Genomic DNA, 21,653 nt, shown 5'->3' with positions numbered 1-21,653 from the left:
TGCCAGCCATCCTAAATGCACAAGCAGTGTTATAACAGAATTAAGACAGAAGTAAACACTATAATTCTTCATTATTGCAGGAAAGATCTAAAGTTTGTCAGTGAAATTGAGAAAGAAATGAAAGCCCTTATAGAAGCAGTCAATAAGGTGAGCCAAATTAAATATGAATCAAAGGAGATGTATATGCATTTTAATCATGTCCAGCCATATAATTTATTTTTCTAATATTTTAAGATGAAATGTATATGAATTATGTGTCATGTAATTAAAACAAACTTGTATGAAATTCAACCTAACAATTAGTTATGGTTTGTCTGTAATGGTTACAAGTTAATCGTTCTGAGTGGTGAATATTCCCATGTGATAACTGCCATGATTGTATTTAAAAATGATAGAAACATACATGCTTTAATCTTCCACAGCCTTCATAAAAGTAACATTTCTGTCTAATCTAGAGTAAGCATACAAAGAAGAGCCACTGTTTCCCTCCCATGAACAGAGAGCACCGCCGAATCATCCATGAGCTTGCTCAAGTTTACGCCATTGAGAGTGTGAGCTATGATAACGAACCAAAGCGCAATGTTGTTATCAGTGCGGTGAAGTATGTTGTTCCATTTTCTTGTTCTAAGTGGCAAAATAATCACCATACTAAATGCTGTAATACTTGTATTTTTAAACCTGTTTGATTTATTTTTTCATTTACAGTGTTCAAACATTGTATATATTCTTTGTGCGTCAGATATTTTGCTGCAACATTTTGTACTGAAGAGAGAAATGCATTCTCACGAGCCCTTCAGCTCAAAATGTTGCTCACTTGATTTTATTTCTTTTTAATCTATCTGAACATCATTACATTTTCATGTAAAACAAGCCAAAATTAGTAACCACACATTGATAAATAATCCCACTAATACCCTGCATGTTGTGTTATGTCTTATTGCTTGAACCTTTGTTTCTGTATCTCAGTACTACATTTTATGGTGTTTGTCACTGTTTTTCCTACATGACACAAATTCTTAGTAGTAATTCTAACTATCTGATAACAAACAATTTTAAGCAAAATTATTTCCTAATTAGTAGATTTCTGTTGAGGAGAAAGCTATATAAGAAAATCCCTTTCTTCTTACCCTTGAAATTCTCATATTTCAGAATACGAGGGGGTGAGACTTGCAATCTGGCTCAGTCTGGTAGGGAATATATGATAATCTTGTTGACATTGTGGCTTTCTTTCTTCAGAGGGAAATCAGTCTGTCCGACAGTTACACTGACATCGTTGCTTACCAAGGAGAGGCAGACTAGACCCCCACCTCCTATTCCTCATCATAAACAATCAGAGAAGTAAGTATGGTTTCTTTTGCTTGTCAGTGTTGAACAGTCTTGACTGATGCAATGTTACCCCCTCTAGGCCAACAAACGGAGGCAAGTGGCGAATGGCACCAGTGGGATGGTTGTTCACTCACTCTTAGCCCTCTTGTACAATGTTATGTAAAATCCAGTTTATCTGATTTGATAATCTGGATTATATGGCAGTGTAGATCCAGCCGTAGAGAAGCCCTTTCCACAATACACCCCCCCCCCACCACACACCAATAACCATGAGGATATGTTTCTGAACTTATGCAGAAACAGGAAATCATGGATATTGATATGAATTATTTTCACCAGAGGTTCTTATAGAGTTGGAGGACCTAGAAAATTCCTAGAAATGACATATTTTGTCAGAGGTGGGAAGATGAAACAATGGATATTGGTCCTGGTGGGTTGTACTAAGCACACTATGCTAACTAATTTTCTTCTGATACAATAGTTGATAAGTAAGTCTTAGTATAATTCGATATTCATCTAATAATAAAAAAAATGTATTTATATCCCGCTTCCCCTCCAAAAGGACTCGGGGCGGCTTACAACAAATAAATATTAAACCAAGCAAGAGTAAAAAATATAATACATAATACATATCAACAAAATTAAAAAACAATAAAGCTAACATAATATCATAATAAATACACAGATTAAATTTGGCAGGTTTTAAATGGTGCACCAGGGCAAAACCAGTTCAAACCAGTTGGAGTTTGCCACCATCATAATAAGCTATAGTTAATTGTTTCCAAAGGTGTGCTTCCACATCCATGTTTTCAATTCTTTCCTGAAGATATCTAGAGAGGGGGCCTGTCTGATTTCTTTGGGAAGGGCATTCCAGAGCTGGGGCGCCACCAATGAAAAGGCCCTTTCCCATGCTCCCACCAGCTGCACTTGTGAGAGTAGTGGGAGCGTGAGAAGAGCCTCCCTGGAGGACCTTAATGCCCGAATGGGTACATAGGGGGAGATGTGGTCATGCAAATAGGATGGACCAGAACTGTAGAAGGCTTTATAGGTGATAACCTGCAATTTGAATTGGGCCTGGAAACACACAGGCAGCCAGTGGAGCATGGGAGTGATGTGCTGATTTGTTATTAGTAAACATTTGATTTTGATACCTGCTCTCTATAACTACCCAGGGGTCGCATAAAAACATCCTAGGCAGAAAAGGGCCAGTTTAAGAAGTGAGTGTTATCTTAAAACCGAGGGGCTTTTTTCAGTTTCTAGTCCTCATTGGGGAACAGAGAGGGAGCCCTTTCCCTTTGGTGACTCTGTTTGCTGAATGAGAGGAACTACTACAGGATCAGTCAAGAGTGATTCCCTATGACCAAAAACAGAGATCAGTAGGAAAGTCCCATTCCTGCTTTGAATAGAACGTTTGTACGTATATTTGCAAATCATTTTTAAAAAGAACAACGGCCTTTTGTTACTTCTAGGAATGTCAGCACAGAGAGAGCGTCCAAAGAGGAGCCAGTAATTGACTACTTTGATGTACAGGATTGAAGACATCAGTGTGAAATTATGCTGCTGAAAAGTGGAAGTGAAGCTGCTATCGGTGTGCTCAGGATCATTTTTGACAAAATGCATTCTACTCAAGTCTGCTCAAAAGTTCCTTTGTGGAAACAGCAGATGAAAACCATTTTTCCGTTATTATTGTAACAGTATGTGGTGAGAGATGGTGTGCAACCAGTTTTGTGTGAATGAGCATATTTTCTAATGAAATGTAACTCCATAGCCAACCTCTGATTACTTGGAGTACTTATGTTTAGAACTATAGCAAGTTAACAAGTGGTACCTAGCGCCGACACCTGTGTCAAGTGAATTCTTTTCCATTTGGGCCATACTCTTGGTACAAGGTTAGATGGGGAAAAATGGCTCTATGCAGGTGATCTCCTCACATAGTTAAGAGTCCCATTGGGGGAGAGCGTGACTGAACTTACTGGTCCACAACAGATCTTTTCCCCAAAGTCCCATCCTTCCATACAAGTGGAATGGAAAGATGAAACACAGGGGTGTTTTTGTCAAATTTGCTCCCCTGCTGTGATATAAAACCACTCCCCCCTAAATATTGTAATCATGTTGGCCTAGAACCTGAAATGAACGATTGACAATAAAAATTATCAACTAAAATAATTAGCATTGGGTTGTTATGGGTGACGTGTGAATGAACAAGGGTGCAAATTATATTCATTTGCCCAGATTATATTTTAGGTCATATAGTGTCAATCACATGAGCAGTATTGACCTATAAGGCACCTTGTGGACAGTGCAGTGGGTGAATCATTAAGTTTGCAGCCATAGTTTGTTCCTAAATGTTCTAGGTGCAAAATGAATGGGTTAGATTCATTCAGTTTCCAATCTGTAATTACTTTTTGAATAGAAACCTGCTTCTCTCATTCTTTATTTAGGGTTGTGTGCAGAGCTGTGCTGGGCTCATGGTGATAAAAAAATACATTGAATTTACATCAGTTTGGGTTAAGGAAGAAAGAAATTCTGGTTGCCAAGTCACTGAACCACCATTATTGTATTTGGATTTTTAAAAAATATAAATACTGTTCTTTCTTCTTGGATTCTATCAGTTTTTTGCTATAAGGGGCCGACGTGTACATGCCATCCTCTGTTTCAACTTGTCTTAGTGGGCAGCTTCTCAAATCAACATTGACGCTCATCACTGGGAATGCAACCTGGGTGCTACCTGAGGGTAGATATTTAGTCAGCCATATTTGTTGTGTTCCACTGGTTCCTTTACTTTTCCTGAAATGTTTAAAGCAGGCTTTTATCATTGTGCTGGAAATCTTGAGGAAAACTACTATCGATATTCCGCTTGTCAATACAGGAACCTATAAAGTATTGCTGCATTATGACTTGGTACCATGAGAAGGATTTGGAATTGGCTTCTTAGTAGTTAAAAATTGTAACATGAGACATCTCAGACCATACTAGAATTTTAAGGTGCTATACGCAGAGGCATAGGATTTAATAAAGTAGCCCATAACATTTTTGTACCTCTTGTTCTTCACTTAGACAGTTGGTTTACTTGCTCTGCATGTATATACGAACTATTTTAGCTTACTAATGACAACATAACCAGCCAAACTTCCAGATATGTCTCATCAAAGGCAGGGTGGAATTTTGCTTCATGGTAATGTTGGTGAATACTTATTTACCAAAATGCCTAAAATCTTAGCACAATGGTGCCTTTTCCAAACATCCCAAAGGAAAAGCCCACTCCCTTTTCTATACATGTGGTGAAGTTATGTCAAATAATTGCTTCCTGCATGATTGGGACTTTTCTTTGCATAGCCAAAATAATGTTCATGCTGCTGCTATACCAATATTGATATCTTTTTAAAAAAATTATGTTGCTTCACACGAACAGACATTTTGAGACAGCTTGCCAGCATGCACATAGGCCACTGTGTCCAAAGGGAGTAGGAAATACATGCTAGTGCAAAGTGAATCCATGTGGAGGTGGAGTCATACTCAGCAAATCAAGCACAGTTTAGATGCACATTTCCTTTCACCTCTTGTTCTGGGAAGGGGTTTCACATCATCTGCATAAGCTGACGTGCAGGTAATGCCGCATGTGGTTGTAGAATGCAATGTCTTTTTCTATCAGCCTTCTTGTTCACAATTCATGAGTGCAGAAAGATTTATTCTCACTTTGCTCTTTTCATACAGTGTGTTGTTCTTAAGTGATTGGTCCTTCTGTTGCTTCGTGAAAAATGCCATGTACACATTAATGGATCTGGTATTCCCTTTGCTGGTTTTGCAAAATATTGGCATGTCTTACATTGAGCTGAACTCACAGCTGTTGTTTTGAAATTACAATTATCAGTTGTTCACATCCGATTTGGTTTTTGCATTGTCTTGATATGTGAATTGAAAGGAAGAAACCTGTTGAAATCAAATGTTGCAAACCCTTCTCTTTTGCAATTATGAAATGGGCAGTTCAGTTTATATATGCAAATGCCTGATGCAGGTAGAATCTAAGGCGGAGGCTTCATGATATTTACATATATTCAAAATTGCTTGGATTACGCAATTCTCTCTGTGCACCAATTTGTGTGTAAGCTAAAGTTGTGAAAATTGCTATGGAAACCATTCCTTATTTCTTTTCTCATGATGTAAAGAATATCGAACTATGATAGTTTTTAATAAGTTATTTGTTGACTTTATATACATTCATGGGCGCGCACAACCTGTCTGCTTTCAAGCTCAGTGGTGTAATAAATAACAGACTTTATAAATCTGTAATAAATTTCAAATGTTCAGGTGAATATTATTTGGATTTTCTTAACAGTCTTTTGGGAGTGATAGTAAAATTGAGAGGCTGATGAAATGTTACTGGAGTGCAGTCCTGAAATAAACGAGAAGGTGCAAAATCTCATTATAATAATAGCTTGTTTTTTTACCTCAACAATTAAAAAATATATCCCTGCTACTGCCTGGACTATTAATATACACGTGTATGTAAATGAACACATATGATTCTACCACAGAGTAATTTTGAGACATTGCAGAATTGAAGATATTGTAAAATATACACAGAACAGCTTAGATGGGCAGCTAGCTGCACATTATTTCTGAGGCTGCCTTTTTAAAATTATATTTTATAGAGGACGCACTACTGTATTTATTTTAAACCACTGAGAAGTTATATTTTTCTTGATACCGATGAATCTCAGCCAAATCAGATCTGCCAGTGAAGATGAGGAATACATGGCATTACAGGAAAATTTAATAATGAATCCAAAATCATGACTTCAAAGAACAAATACTTTAGCATACATTTAAAGCTCTTACAGTCTAATAAAAAAGCTTATATTTAATAACTGTTGGGGTATTTGCTGATCCCATGGAAATATCAGGATATCACAAGTTATAAAAATTTCTCATGTTCATAGGATCATTTTTGTTTGTGTAATGAAAAATATTCACCAATATCCAAAGAGCCAGAATACATATGGGCAGAAAGCATTTCTTCTGAGTAGTAGTCAAAACTAATGTAATCAACCAACTATTTTTACTTTCCAGTTTGAAACACAAAATTGTTTTGAAACTTTTGAACTAGAAAATAGATATAAATCTCGAAGATAAACAGCTTGGCTATTAGTATTGACAAACATGTTTAGTTCTTTGGTTGCTTATTTGTTTTCAGGAGAGTGTTGCATTTTATTTTGGCAAAAGTGAAATAATCCCTGTTAAGAGAAATGTGTCTCAGGGCTATCTAACACTGACTATATAAAGCAGTTCCACGTTGGCTCGAGACCATTGATGGTGGGCACAAAATGTACACTTATCTATATGTGCTGTAGCATGGTTTAAATAGGAAACAGTGCATTTTAAAAAGTACAAGAAAATCTGATCAGCGCAACCAGTTTCCCTGAAACCGGCTCCATAGTGTCAGTGTAAAAGGGGCCTCACTTTATGCAAGCCACTCTACATATAACTACAACATTAGCCTCTTTTAAAAGCTGGGACTTGATATATGCGAGGGACAGGATCTTGCATTCAAATGGAGCCAACTTGTCTGTTTGTTTTCTGTTTAGGAAAGACATGGAAATAAAGGTTTGCAACGCATAACTCGTTCAGATGTATAGTCTGTTATTGGGTTGTTGTAGGTTTTTTTCTGGCTATATGGCCATGTTCTAGAGGCATTCTCTCCTGACATTTCACTGGCATCTATGGCAAGCATCCTCAGAGGTAGTGAGGTCTGTTGGAACTAGGAAAATGGGTTTATATATCTGTAGAATGACCAGGGTGGGACAAAGAACTCTTGTCTGAATGCAAACGCAGCATTGCCCAAACACGAATCAAGGAACATGAAAGGCACTGCAGACTACTTCAACCAGAGAAGTCAGCCATAGCAGAGCACCTGATGAACCAACCTGGACACAGCATATTATCTGCAAATACAGAAATGCTGGACCACTCTCACAACTACCATGTCAGACTACACAGAGAAGCCATTGAAATCCACAAGCATGTGGACAATTTCAACAGAAAGGAGGAAACCATGAAAATGAACAAAATCTGGCTACCAGTATTAAAAAAACTAAAATTACAACAGCAAAACAACAGAAAGGAAACAATCAGGGACATCTAATCAACTCTCAACAAAAGATTGCCCCAGGCACCAACAAGCCACACCAAACAACTGCCAGGCGATCAAATGCTAATCAAGGTGGTCAGTTGAAACATTCACACCTAGCTCCAGCAGACAAGAGTTCTTTGTCCCACCCTGGTCATTCTACAGATATATAAACCCATTTTCCTAGTTCCAACAGACCTCACTACCTCTGAGGATGCTTGCCATAGATGCAGGCGAAATGTCAGGAGAGAATGCCGGAAAAAACCTACAACAACCCAGTGATTCCGGCCATGAAAGCCTTCGACAATACATAGTCTGTTATCTTGGTAGGTTGAAAAGTCTATTCTAGTTGTCTAAGATGAAACATGAAAAAAGTGATCTGGCAAAATTATTTTCTATCTAGCATCTGTTTCACATTGATTAGTATTTTTGGTTCATTTAAAACAGTAATGTATAGAGGACTCAATGTGAAAAGCTGATAACATTTCTTAGTATCATATAGCAAATGCAAAGAACCAATTTATTTCTAGAAATAGGCACCAAAGGGTCACACAAGATGCATTTGATCTTGGGTTAGATAGGTGATGGCAGTAGCAAGATCAGCATTGATTATTCTGAAATCATTGTAGCAGTAATGTGAGATGTGCTCAACATTGCGATTCTTCATTAAGAAAATGCCTTGATGGTTAATGGTATTAACATATAACAGACTGTCAAATGTATTTGTTCAGCCAATTAAGCATGTCCTTCCTTGCTTCTTCAATGAAAGGCCTATCTTGAGGGTTGATGTCTTCTCTTTTGCGATGTACAAAGCCATGGGTTTGTCCTGGATAAATTTTCACTTCAAAATCGGTTTTGCATTCTTTTTTCAGGTTGTGCTCCAGTTCAGCAACCTATAACAGAAAGCAGCTTCTGATTTAGTGTCATCCCATGATTGACAGGACCCATCTCCTCTTACTCCATTTTTCAGAAAGTACATTCTAGCTTGTTAGACCTCAGATTTGACACCTATTCTGAAACAAATTACAAAGGAACCTTATCCATTTCAAGATATTGTGAACTCTGTACAGCCCATAGGACAAGAAGTCAGTTCACTATTTTCTTTTTCTTTTACTGTGTCCCTTTTAAAAATAGTACTTCTTTTTAAAGTGTTGTAAGTGCAACTCCTGATGCTATTTTGTGACATGAAATAACATAGTCAGATCTAGTTTATTTTGCTGCCAGAATCAGCTAGCCTACATTGTACCTTTTTTGGCCACATGCATATCACCACTTCGTTCCCTTTATTCTGATTCTCAATAGTTTTATCATCTCAGTTTAGGCATAAAATATCAAGTATGAAAGATGGCGCAGCGGGTTAAACCACTGAGCTACTGAACTTGCTGATCGAAAGGTTGGTGGTTTTAATCTGGGGAGCAGCTTTTGCCAACCTAGCCGTTTGAAAACATGCAAATGTGAGTAGATCAATAGGTATCGCTTCAGCGGGAAGGTAATGACACTCAATCCAGTCATGACCTTGGAGGCGTCTATGGACAATGCCAGCTCTTTGGCTTAGAAATGGAGATGAGTACCACCTCCCAGAGTCAGACACGATTAGACTTAATGTCAAAGGGAAAACTTTACCTTTACTTATGAAACATGAGCAGACTGATAATGGTATATATAGGCACACCCAATAACCTACAGATATTTGAAGGGATTATTAGTTGTGTCCACTAGAGTATTTATTTATTTATTTCCAGCATTTCTACCCTGTCCTTCTCTACCCTGGGGGGGGGGGGGGAGGGACGACTCAGGACAGTTTACACTAGATGCCACAACATATAGACAAACATAACAATATAACACCAATTTAAAACAATGGATAGTACATTAAATTAAAAACAAATTAAAAGCATTATTGTCAACCATATAACCATTCCAGTCCAATTCCACATCTAAAGTGCTGTGATACCTGCTGTCCAAAAGCCTGGTCCCTGTACCAATTTGTTCTTGAAAGACAGGAGGGATGAAGTTGACATAATCTCACTAGGAAGCGAGTTGCACAGGTGGGGGCCACCGCCAAGAAGGCCCTGTCCCTCATCCCCACCAGACGCATTTGTGAAGCTGGCGGGACCAAGAACAGGGCCTCCCCGGATGATCTTAAACTGTGAGGCGGGACATAGAGGGAGATACATTCGGACAAGTAAGCTGGGCCAGAATCATACAGGACTTTATAGGCCCTATACGATTCTGTCCAGTATCCAAAATACTTTGGAATCAAGAAAGAGAGATACATTAGATTACGGGTCCTCAAACTTTTTAAACAGAGGGCCAGGTCACAGTCCCTCAATCTGTTGGAGGGTTGGATTAGAATTTGAAAAAAACATGAATTCCTATGCAAACTGCACATATCTTATTTGTAGTGCAAAAAAACCCCACAAAACTTAAACACAATATAATAATTAAAATGAAGAACAATCTTAACAAATACAAACTTTTTACTTTTTCAATGGGAAGTGTGGGCCTGCTTTTGGCTGATGAGATAGGATTGTTGCTGTTGTGTGCTTTCAAGTCGTTTCAGACTTAGATTGACCTTGAGCGAGGGCCGGGTAAATGACCTTGGAGGGCCATATCCAGCCCTTGGGCCTTAGTTAGAGGACCCCAGCATTAGATCATAGAATTTATTTTCCACTTAATTTTCCTAGCCTAGTACATCATTTTTACACTTTTTGATTTACAGTTTGGTAATTTTGAGAAAACACCTTACTTGGTCAAGAGGAATGACGTCATCTTTCTCTGCAAAAATGAAAAATGTGGGGTTCTTCATGTCATAATTTTTCTCTTGAAACCGGACGACTCCTAGAGTACATTTGAGAAAACAGCTACATTGAACAATACACACAACTCTTCCATTGAGCTTTACATCTTTGATGCCACACCTTTTAATAGCTAATATTAAGTTTCCAGTTGGAAAACGTATATTTTGACCTACATATCTCCCCCTTTTTCAATTACTAGTACTTATGTGAAGCCTATAATTAGCACCAGTTTATATATGATTACCATACAGTTCTCTGGCTATATTCGTGAAAGAGTATGGAAGTAAAATTCACCTTAATGGCTCCATGTTTTGCCAGTCAAAAACATGCTTCAACCTAGAAATGTCAACTTCTTTCTATGCAATGCATGCAGGGTTAGCCATTTGTGCAGACCCCACCATACCTGACACATACCATAAATTGATATGCCCGCCTTAAATTCAGAATATCTCAACATCAAATGATGAACTGCAGCTCCACCCCAACAAAATCCAATAACACCTATCTTCTTAGCATTACATTGTTCCTTCAGGTACTTCAAGACAGCATCTGTTTCCCTGAGACAGAAAAAAGGAAAGTGAATGAACAAATTAATTTCAAAACAATTACTGATAACATAATCTACACATATGTATGAGTCTCATCACCTTTTTCAAGGTCACAAAAACTCCTCTCTTTCAAGGAGTTGCGAGTAAATTTCATGTACCATTTAGAAACACTGATGGTCAGTTACCTGTCTTTGTCTCATACCTTTAAGTCTTGTATGATATCAGAGTGGTTCTAGTCAGTGTATGGCTTAGATCACAATGTAACAGTTATGGCATTAGGTAGCATTAGGCTAATTATTCCACAAATAGGGAAGATACATATAGATACAGTATTCTCCAAGGAATATATTCAAAGCTAATTGGGATCTATCAATATATCGTGTTTTCCAACATACAAGGCGACTGGGGGTATAAGACGACCCCCCCCCCCAACTTTTCAACACAAAATACAGAGTTAAGGATATACTCGCCGTTTAAGATGACTCCGCATTCCATGGAGACCAGCTAGGGGTGATGGCCTGCTGGGCTGTCCCTGCGGCCCCCGCTGCTCTACCCACTCTACTTTCAAGACCCTCCTCCACCCCGCTGCTCACCTCCTCCAAAGGCCACTGGGCTTGATTAGGTACAAGGAAGCACCTCCAGAAGATGACTCCCAGCAGCCTCAGGCGGCAGCGTGCCTGGGATGTGCTTGCTGAAGCATTCTGGTAGCCGTAGGAGTCAGGGGACTACAGCTCCCAGAATGCCTTAGTGAGCACATCCCAGGCACTCTGCTGCCAGGGCTGCAGAAAGTCGTCATCTGAAGGCGCTTCCTTGCGCCTCCGGACAACGACTCCCAGCAGCCCCGGGAGGCGACGTGCCTGGGATGTGCTTGCTGAGGCATTCTGGGAGCTGTAGGAGTCAGGGGACTACAGCTCCCAGAATGCCTCAGTGAGCACATCCCAGGCACACTGCTGCCGGGGCTGCTGAGAGTCGTCGTCCGAAGGCACAAGGAAGCGGCCTCGGATGACTCCCAGCAGACCTGGTGACTCTTATGGCTCTCAGACGACTACTCCCTGCAGTCCCGGTAGCAGCATGCCTGGGATGCGCTTACTGAGGTATTCTGGGAGCCGTGGTTTCCTGACTCCTATGGCTCTCAGAATGCCTCAGCAAGCACATCCCAGGCACATCACCGTCGTCGTCCAGAAGTGCAAGGAAGCGCCTTCGGATGGTGACTCCCTGGAGCTCTGGCAGCAGCATGTCTGGGATGTGCTTGCTGAGGCATTCTGAGAGCCGTAGGACTCAGGAAACTACGGCTCCCTGAATGCCTAAGCGAGCACATCCCAGGCACGTTGTCGGGGCTGCTGGGAGTCGTCCGAAGGCGCTTCCTTGGCCTAGATGAGCCCAGTGACCTTTGAAGGAGGTGAGCGTCGAGGGCAGAGGAGAGCCATGAAAGTAGAGCAAGGAGAGCGGCGGGGGCCATGGGGACAGCCCAGCAGGCGATCACCCCCAGCAATATGGCCTGCCGCTCCTCCCTGTGCCTTCCTTCTGCCCGCCTCCTCCTCCCTCCCTCCCTCCCTCCTAAGGTAGTTGTATTTTTTCTTTTAATTATTATTATTTTAATTTTATACCCAGCATATTAGACAACCCTCGACTTTTCATAAGATTTTTCAAGCCTAAAAAGTCATCTAGTATGCCGGAAAATACGGTAACTCTTGCTGCTCCTCTTTGAGGTCTACAGCTTAAACTCAACAGGCATCCCATCAGCTGAAATTTCCAAAGAAGAATAACTACCACTTGACCTGGACTCTTACCTGTTGGTATCTTTGGAATCTCGTGTTTTTCTCCAATCCTCAAATCCTGCCCAGTCATTAGATGGTTTCCAAGGTTCTTGTCCTTTATAGAAGTCTGGGACAATTGCTCTATATGGAAAATACAAGTTTAGACAGGAAAGCTTAGAGAAGACAATGATCCTGGGGAAAGTGGAGGGAGAAAGGAAGAGGGGCCGACCAAGGGCAAGATGGATGGATGGTATTCTTGAAGTGACTGGCTTGACTCTGAAGGAGCTGGGGGTGGTGACGGTTAATAGGGAGCTCTGGCGTGGGCTGGTCCATAAGGTCACGAAGAGTCGGAAGCGACTGAACAAATAAACAACAACAACAAGCTGCCTTTGTTCAACTTAGAGATTTTTAAAAGTCAGGAACAGTGCTATAGTAAAGAGAGCAGATGAAGTCGGTGTTTCTTTTAGGTTAACCTTGGAGGGACCTTGGAGCATTCTGGGAGCTGTAGTCCCCTGACTCCTACGGCTACCAGAATGCTTCAGCAGTTCTAATCTTTTGCCATTCTCTCGCAGCAAACGATAAGAATTAAAATACAGTACAGGCAGTCCTCCAGTTATGAACATCTGACTTACATATGACTCCTAGTTATGAATGGCTTTCCCCCTTCCTTCTTGCCATGAAATCTCAGTGCTGAGCCAAAGTGTGTGTGTATCTCTCCCCTCTCTTCTGCCCCTGCTTTCCTTTTTTTCACAATTGTATGTCCTTGAATGATGGGTTACTCATTCCCAAACATTTGTGTTTAAAGAAATAATTCAAAGCATGCAGCATCTGTAATAAGCACCTTTTGCCACTGCACATTATACACTGTGTGTGGCTGCACTCCCTTCGCACACCTGCCAGTCATGAATGCAGGGCCTGTTCTGACTTCCATGTAAATGTACCTGTTCAAGCTCATATATACACATTCATCATAAGATTGAACCTAGAGAACCAATCTTGTTTATAACCCAAGGGCTGCTTGTACTTAAATTGACCCATGAATAAGTTGACCCAGGGTTTGGGAGTTAATTTTTAACTGCAATGTCTAGGCTTATCATGAGTTTATATAGCACCTATGGAAGGGAAAGGGGAGTGTAACAGTTATCTTCCAGAATTGGTTAAACTCCAACTTGATTAGCCACTGCCAGTTTGGCCAGTAATGAGGGATAATGGGAAGAATACTGCATCAACATCTAGAAAACCACATGGTTTATAATATATTGGAAGTAGAAGTGTGTTACCTATGACTAGTCTGAGCTATTTGCCCTGATCTCAGGTCATGGGACAGAGACTGTCTTGGTAGCTATTACTGATGAAATTCGTCATCAGTTAGACTGAGTCGAATCAGCGCTATTGGTACTCTTGGATCTCACAGCTGCATTCGACACTGTGGACCATGACTTGCTGATTTATCGATTGGCTATGTCTGGTGTATGAGGTTTAGCCCTGAAATGGTTCAATTTGTTCCTCCGGGACTGGAGACAGAGGGTGGAGTGGATAGGCCAAAACTCTGAGAGCTCCTGCCTTTGCTGTGGAGTTCCCCAGGGTGCTATCCTCTCGCTCCTGTTATTTAACATCTACGTCCGGCCACTTGCTGGACTGGTGCGGAGCTTTGGCATAGAGTGCTACCAGTATGCAGATGATACCCAGCTACTCTTGCGTCTCGAACCTGGGACAACCGCAATTCCTGAGAACTTTAGGCTGTGTTTGGAAGCAGTGATGAGTTGGCTGCGAGCGAGCAGACTAAAAGAGAATCCTGCTAAAACTGAGATACTCTGGCCTGGCCAGCCACCAGAATTAATCCAGTCTCTGCCTGATTTCAGTAGGGAAGCTCTAGTTCCGTCTTCCACTGTTAAAAGCCTTGGGGTTGTGTTGGACTCATCGCTGACGATGGAGGCCCAGATCACTGCCATAAGTAAACAGGCCTTTTTTCATCTTCGCCTGGCAAGGAAATTGGCATCCTACTTTTTGGTAGAAGCATTGGCAACAGTAATCCATGCAACAGTCACCACGAGGTTGGACTATTGCAACGCCTTATATGCCGGCCTTCCGAAGTCAACAACCCAGAAGATTCGGATGGTCCAAAATGCAGCGGCCAGGCTGCTAGCGGGATCATCTATAAGATCCCATATTACACCATTCTGCAACAACTGCATTGGCTACCAATAGAACATCGGATCTCTTACAAGATACTGATCCTGACATTTAGAGCTCAAAATGGCCAAGGACCTTTATATCTTAGGGACCGCCTCATTCCTTTTCCCCATCAGTGGTCACCTCGATCCACCCAGGAAAATCTCCTCTACATTCCGGGCCCTAGGGAGGTACACCTGGAAGCTACAAGGCATAGAACTTTTTTGACCTATTCTCCAATTCTGTGGAACTCTTTGCCTCCATACATTAAGAAATAAAGTGAAGTGATCTAGTGAGTGGCTTGTAGAAATACAGAAGGTTTTGTAAAAGGAGTAAAAGCTATTTTGTGTAGACAAACCCATACTGGACTTCATTCCATCCTATGTAAAACAGTGCGAGAAGTGGGAAAATCCCATGAAAAATGAGTTCAACTGGTATAGACTAAGTGGTGCACTGTGTGAGTGATGAATAGTGACCCATCTTTGAAACTGACGGTGAATGTATATCTCCAGCTTCAGAAGAGCACCTTACTTCATGAAGAAGGATGGCAAAACCCCTTCCTGTCTTCTTGCCACCAAGGTTAAAACCTAATTATTTTCAACCCCCCTACCTACTAGTGACAGATATAGTATTTCTAATGTGCCTATTAAATGCCAAACATACCGCAGTACTGTTTTAACCACAGATTCAAGTGAGGAAGAAGCTACTTCTCAGCTCAGTTTTTTTTATCATCTCAGAAGCTAATTGTGAAATTGCCAAGTCACTTCTGGTGTGAGAGAATTGGCTGTCTGCAGGGACATTGCCCAGGGGATGCCTGAATGGTTTACCATCCTGTGGGAGGCTTCTCTCGCAGAGCTGGAAAGCTTTAGCTGGAGCTGACAGATGGGAGCTCAGCTCACCCAGTCTCGCAGATTTGAACTGCCAGCCTTCAGCTCAGCAGTTCAGCCAGCACAAGGGTTTAACCCAGGAGTCCTCAAACTAAGGCCCAGGGGCCGGATATGGCCCTCCAAGGTCATTTACCCAGCCCTTGCTCAGGGTCAACCTAAGTCTGAAACGACTTGAAAGCATACAACAAGAACAACAACAACAATCCTATCTCATCAGTCAAGAGCAGTCCCACACTTCCCATTGAAATACTAATAAGTTTATATTTGTTAAAATTGTTCTTCATTTTTAATTATTGTATTGTTTTTAAGTGTTTTTGCACTACAAATAAGATATGTGCCGTGTGCATAGGAATTAATTCATGGGGTTTTTTTTTTCAAATTATAATCTGGCCCTCCAACAGTTTGAGGGACTATAACCTGGTCCTCTGTTTAAAAAGTTTGAGGACCCCTGGTTTAACCCATTGTGCCACCGCAGCTCCTCTCAGCTCAAATGTTCCAGGTACTTTGCTGTTTGTATGATTGGAAATGGAGAAACCTCCTCCATTTTTTTATTGCCCTCTCCCCCCCTCCCCATTAACACTGCAAAGCTTTTAGGTCACATTGTACATAATTCTTGTATTATTATTCAGAATAGATTGTTCTGCATAGTTTGTTCCGTTGCTTTGTATATATGTCTACAAACACAGAAAAAGATATTAAATTTCTTTTTTGCACACATTGTATATAAGATTTAAAAAGTTAGATAAGGTACCAAATTGATATGGTATGACCAAAAAAATCATGGAGATATTCTTACGTGTATCCACTAGATGTAAGCATGTCAGCTATGTATCTGGTATTTGGTAGCTGCCATCCAAAAACATCATGTATCACTATGACCGCTTTGTCTGTATGATGAGGAGGCTTGGCCAGATAAGCCTTGATGTGTCCGACAGAAACTTCATGTCCCTGCCCTTCATAGTCAAACTTGTCTCCAAGTTTGCATGGGCAAGGATTTGCTTCGTTGGCCATCTGTCACAAAGAAAAGATTCACAAAGGTTAGAATCATAGAATAATAGAATTGGAAGAGATCACATGGGCCATCTAGTCCAATGCCCTGCTATGCTGGAAAGCAATAAAAATACAGTTCAAGACTGTTGGAAAACATTGTATTATGCTTTTTTTCCCAATTGCGGCCAGTTAATGGCAAGTATGTCTCCATGTGTGATGCTTGGTGATCTATAGCTTCAGAGGCAGATCATTCCCACATACAATTTTAACTCGATCTGCCAGGAATTTGAAATGGGCCAGTATTTGAGGCACCAAGAATGGGATCCTGTCTAATACTGTATATGGATTAGTTGGCCATCCCAGAATAACAGGAAAATTTAGTTGTTGAAAACATCTTTAAAGTCTTATGTGATTTGCTCCGAAGTCTGAATCCCACTCTTGGATATTGATTATTTGGCTAAATTTGGGAGATGGAGACTAGGAGACTAGTACCTAAACTACAAGGTGAGGCAGCATAACTTCCTTTTTTCAAAACTTAATAAAACCCATTGTATGAATCAGAATTTTTTATATATATAATGTAGGCACTTACCTAAAGTTTTGTTTTACGTAGTTTTGAAGATCAAATTAGTTAGGTGATGTCCCCCATTCTCTATACACTAAGTAAACCAATTTCTGGCATTTGTCATGACTCTTGCCAGCATAGCAGGCATTATGTTGGAAATTTCTTCCTGGATGTTGGTCTTCAAATCTTGTAGGGTCCTTGGACGGTTCACATAAACACGGGATTTCAAAAACCCCATAGAAAAAAAATAACAAGGGGCCAAATCTGGAGAGCGGGCCGGCCACTCCAAATCCACTCAAAAAGTAGGCCTCAATGGCCTCACTGTTCCAACGCATGATGGCGACTGAACTGTGTTAGGACAAAACTTTATACTTCCACCTCTCAAACGAGACCACTAGCGCTCCGCTACGTCTTCAACCGACTGATTGGCGCACATTTTAAAAAAGGAAGTTATGCTGCCTCACCCTGTACTATATTGTAGATAGTACATACACTGCCAATTAATTTTTAAGAGTCGTAATTTGTTTCATTAAATTTTAATGGTTTACTAATATTACAACATATTCTGTAAGTTAGTGATCCCCAACCTGTGGTCCGTGGACCATCAGTAGTCCGCAAAAACTAAAATATGATCCACACCCTCACAGTTACGATGCTGTTGCAACAAGAGTGACTGCTCTCGCAAAACTCTCTTATAGTGCTAAGGCTTATTAAATATGGTGTTCTGTGGGCAAGCAGATGGCGACTACTTGGTGGCATATGTTCTGTAGAGCTGATGTGGTCTAGGCAATGCAGTTTTCTGAATCAGCACCCAAGATAACCAAACCAAATCTAAAGTTGACCAAAAACTGATTTGTAACCTTTTTGGTACTAATGTTGGAGAGTAGTCCCTGGTCAAAGTGGTCCCTGGTTAAAAAAAAAAGAAGTTAGGAACCACTGTTGTAAGTGTACTATGGAATCAAAAGTAAGGTGAATATAATGTTACACCATACATTTGGCAGGGTTACGGCAGGGTTGTTATACTCTCCCCCAACCTATTCAACTGGTATGCAGAACACGTCATGCGATGTGCGGGGCTTGACGAATGCAAGGCTGGGGTTAAAATTGCTGGAAGAAACATTAACAACCTTAGATATGCAGATGATACCACTTTGATGGCCAAAAGGGAGGAGTTGCTGAGGAGCCTTCTAATCAAGGTGGAAGAAGAAAGTGCAAAAGCTGGGTTGCAGTTAAACATTAAAAAAAAACAAGATTCTGGAAACCAGACTGATTGATAACTGGCAAATAGAAGGAGAAAACGTGGAGGCAGTGACAGACTTTGTATTTCTAGGTGCAAATATTACTGCAGATGTAGAATGCAGCCAGGAAATCAGGAGACACTTATTTATTGGGAGGAGAGCAATGTCCAATATCGATAAAATAGTGAAGAGACATCACACTGGCAATGAAGATCCGTATAGTTAAAGCAATGGTATGCCCCATAGTCACCTACGGATGTGAAAGCTGGACCATAAGGAAGGCTGAGCGAAGGAAGATAGATGCTTTTGAACTGTGGTGCTGAAGGAAAATTTTGAGAGTGCCTTGGACTGTGAGAAGATCCAACCAGTCCATACTTCAGGAAATAAAGCCCAACTGCTCATTGGAGGGAAGGATATTAGAGGCAAGGATGAAGAACTTTGGCCACATCATGAGGGCAGGAAAGCTTAGAGAAGACAATGATGCTGGGGAAAATGGAAGGAAAAAGGAAGAAGGGCCAATCAAGGGCAAGATGGATGGATGGTATCCTTGAAGTGATTGGCTTGACTCTGAAGGAGCTGGGAGTGACCACAGCCAACAAGGAGCTCTGGCATGGGCTGATCCATGAGGTCAAAAGAGTCGGAAGTGACTGAACGGATAAACAATAACATCATCCTACATTTGGACTGGGCTACCTGTGCTCATTCTGCAGTAAAAAGAGTGGGTAATAGATCCTACTGCAAACAGAGAATCAAATCTGACTGTGCTGTGTATAAAATAAATAGAGTGTGTATTTCGGAATTGAAAAGGACATTATAAGATATGCGAAGATTGCTGGCCTGTTCTTTTTGGGGTGGCGGGTCCTGCAGCACAAAAATGAAATGACCCGTTCTGATTGGATTCTGTTTACTAGAGTCAGATACAACTGATAACTAGCATTCTTTTTACATTTTTATACAGTTAAATGATTAGTTTTCAGCTACTAGATTTAAAACACTTTAAGACAGAATGCAGCCACACAATCAATGTTGTGTACCAGGGCTCTGCCTTCTACTGCAGTGAGTGTGACTTGTATGCATTTCTCTTTCACCCCATACTAGCTAGACACATCTATCTGATTCCTCCAACAGCTTGTGACTGTGAGCCAATGCTCTTCTTCCTAGCTAAAAAAAAATTCTGAAAATCAAATGGTTGGCCAATTATTTTTGCAAAAACATCACATGCATATTTTGCATTTCTGCTTCCCATTGTATTCTGTGGTAGAACAGTGCAGCATGTCATGTAAGATTTCTACATACCTGCAAATCAGAGTCTTCTAGTCTCTGATTTGATAAATTTTGCAAGAGGGAAGTGAACTGGCTGTCAGTGAATACCTTCTGATTCCCTAGCAGGGCTTCTTGCTGTATTTTCTGTATCAGGCCTGGAGATAGAGAACAATGTCCACTTCTTATGAAACACTCAAAACTTGACACTGAATTAAGAAATGGGAGGAGATTGAAACCCCTCCTCCTTCCAGTCCTGCTTCCGCTTAATGTCATTGCTTTCTTTATCAGTTTCTTTAAAGGGAGAGACACAGTTTTGGAGCAGAAAAAACATCACATGCTTTGTCACGACTCTTGTATGCTTAGCAGTTCTGTAGATTGCCAATCCCAAGGTCTTTAATAACATTACACTCATTGTTCAAATGCTTTTTGAAAAAGTTACGTTAGCCATTATTTGCCTTCACTTAAAGTCAAGGTTCATTATCCATGTATTGAGATACAAAGGTTAGCAAAGTGAAATCCGCAATTAATATTTTGAGTGGTGATAGCAGAAAAAATGGGTTTGCTTTTCATACAGTATTGCGTTGCTACTGATTTTCTGATTCTTATTTGCTGCACCAAATAAGGAATACATTTATATCATATCTGTGTTGTATAATCATTACATGTGTCATGGACAGAGTGGCCATTTGAAGTTTTGGTTCCGGCCACGTGTGTGTCTGTGTGTCTATGCTGTCGTTCCACTTTTCCCTGCCAAAGAGCTTTGTTTGTAAACTTCCTCCTTGGATCAAATCGCCAGCATTTTTCCCTGGCATTTCCTTATGGGTGCCTTAAATACCTCCCTGCTTAAGCAGTACCTATTTATCTACTCACATTGCTGTTTCTGAAACTGCTAGGTAGGGTTCACATACATTAATACAGCTGCATGCATAATGTATGCAAAACTTTGAAAAACAGCAAATTCCAAAGAATGGTATTTTTAAAATATTTATTATTTATTTTATTTATTCCAGATATTTGTAACTCGTCCTTCTCAACCCCCGGGCCGGGGCGGGCGGGGGGGGGGGGAGGGGACGGACGGACTCAAAGCGGCTTCCAGCCGGCAACAATTTGATGCCTCTAATGTACACATAATAAAATACATAATAAAATCAAATAATTACATAGATTTAAAACATTAAATCACATTAATTAATTAAAATCTGTTTCTGTTTCAATAACAGCCTGGTGGCCTTATCTGAGCCGAATTCTGTAGTTAGAGACTCCATCAAGCATGTTGATAGTCCATTTCCATAGCGATTGTCATCAGTGTCACCGTCAGAAAAATTATCCAAAGGCCTGGTCCACATCCACCTTTTTAACTTCTTTCTAAAGGAAAGGAGGGACGTTGATAATCTAATTTCAGTGGGGAGTGAATTCCACAGGCGGAGGGCCACCACCGAGAAGGCCCTTGTCCCTGCCAAGGGCGTTTCTGACAGAGGCGGAGCCAAGAGCAGGGCCTCCCCTGAAGATCTTAAAACTCCGAGGTGGGACATAGAAGGAGATATGTTTGGACAGATATGCTGGGCCAGAACCGCATTGATACCCTTTAATTTAATCATTGAGTAAATCTGTGAATTTATTTGGTTTGTTTCAAGATTATACTCTTATTTTTGCATCATTAGCCTAATGAATCATTCTGATCCCACCTTTAATAATACTACTAATAATAATAATAATACACTTTATATTCCACCCTTCTCCCCTAGGGAACTCAGAATGGATCACAACATTTACAGCAGACATAGGCAAACATTCAATGTCTTACAGTCACATACAATGAAACACACAAACACAGACCAGACAAAGGCTTCTCTTTTTTCATTTTTGGCTTCTGGAGGCGGTGCTCAGCTCTGGCTCTCGGGGAGGTGTTCTTCTCAATTTTCAAGCCGAGTATCCTATGTTGTTACCTCCTGGTCGTGTGGCTGGCAAGACTTCTTGGA

At 40.7% G+C, this 21,653-nt stretch overlaps 2 protein-coding genes across 4 annotated transcripts in view; one reads left to right on the top strand and one right to left on the bottom strand.

Annotated features, from left to right (window-relative positions):
* NFX1 (nuclear transcription factor, X-box binding 1) overlaps nt 1-5,746 on the top strand; it is a 44,342-nt gene extending 38,596 nt beyond the window's left edge. Inside the window, exons 21-24 of one of the 2 annotated variants that reach the window (XM_060774643.2) lie at nt 81-147; nt 456-551; nt 1,237-1,338; nt 2,796-5,746. In XM_060774643.2, coding sequence (XP_060630626.2) covers nt 81-147; nt 456-551; nt 1,237-1,299 — 226 coding nt within the window. In that variant the 3' untranslated portion in view covers nt 1,300-1,338; nt 2,796-5,746. Of the gene's footprint in view, nt 1-80; nt 148-455; nt 602-1,236; nt 1,339-2,795 lie in introns of both variants that reach the window. The other variant, XM_060774641.2, reaches the window with a different exon arrangement.
* A 2,206-nt stretch (nt 5,747-7,952) lies between these two features.
* LOC132774490 (carboxymethylenebutenolidase homolog) lies at nt 7,953-19,896 on the bottom strand. 2 transcript variants are annotated; one of them, XM_067467553.1, is made up of 6 exons: nt 19,708-19,896; nt 16,415-16,629; nt 12,593-12,700; nt 10,669-10,811; nt 10,203-10,294; nt 7,953-8,346 (listed from the first exon to the last, which is right to left on the bottom strand). In XM_067467553.1, exons 2-6 carry the CDS (start codon nt 16,627-16,629, stop codon nt 8,167-8,169), a joined length of 738 nt encoding a protein of 245 aa, XP_067323654.1. In that variant the 5' UTR covers nt 19,708-19,896; the 3' UTR covers nt 7,953-8,166. The 2 variants fall into 2 exon arrangements, with proteins under 2 accessions (XP_067323654.1, XP_067323655.1); XM_067467554.1 differs by having other exon boundaries at nt 19,783-19,894.
* Nucleotides 19,897-21,653: the final 1,757 nt, after the last annotated feature.

Source organism: Anolis sagrei, chromosome 4 (genome assembly GCF_037176765.1).
Source record: "Anolis sagrei isolate rAnoSag1 chromosome 4, rAnoSag1.mat, whole genome shotgun sequence".
In the NCBI taxonomy this organism is placed as follows: Eukaryota; Metazoa; Chordata; class Lepidosauria; order Squamata; family Dactyloidae; genus Anolis; species Anolis sagrei.
This window is presented reverse-complemented; position numbering and strand designations above follow the sequence as displayed.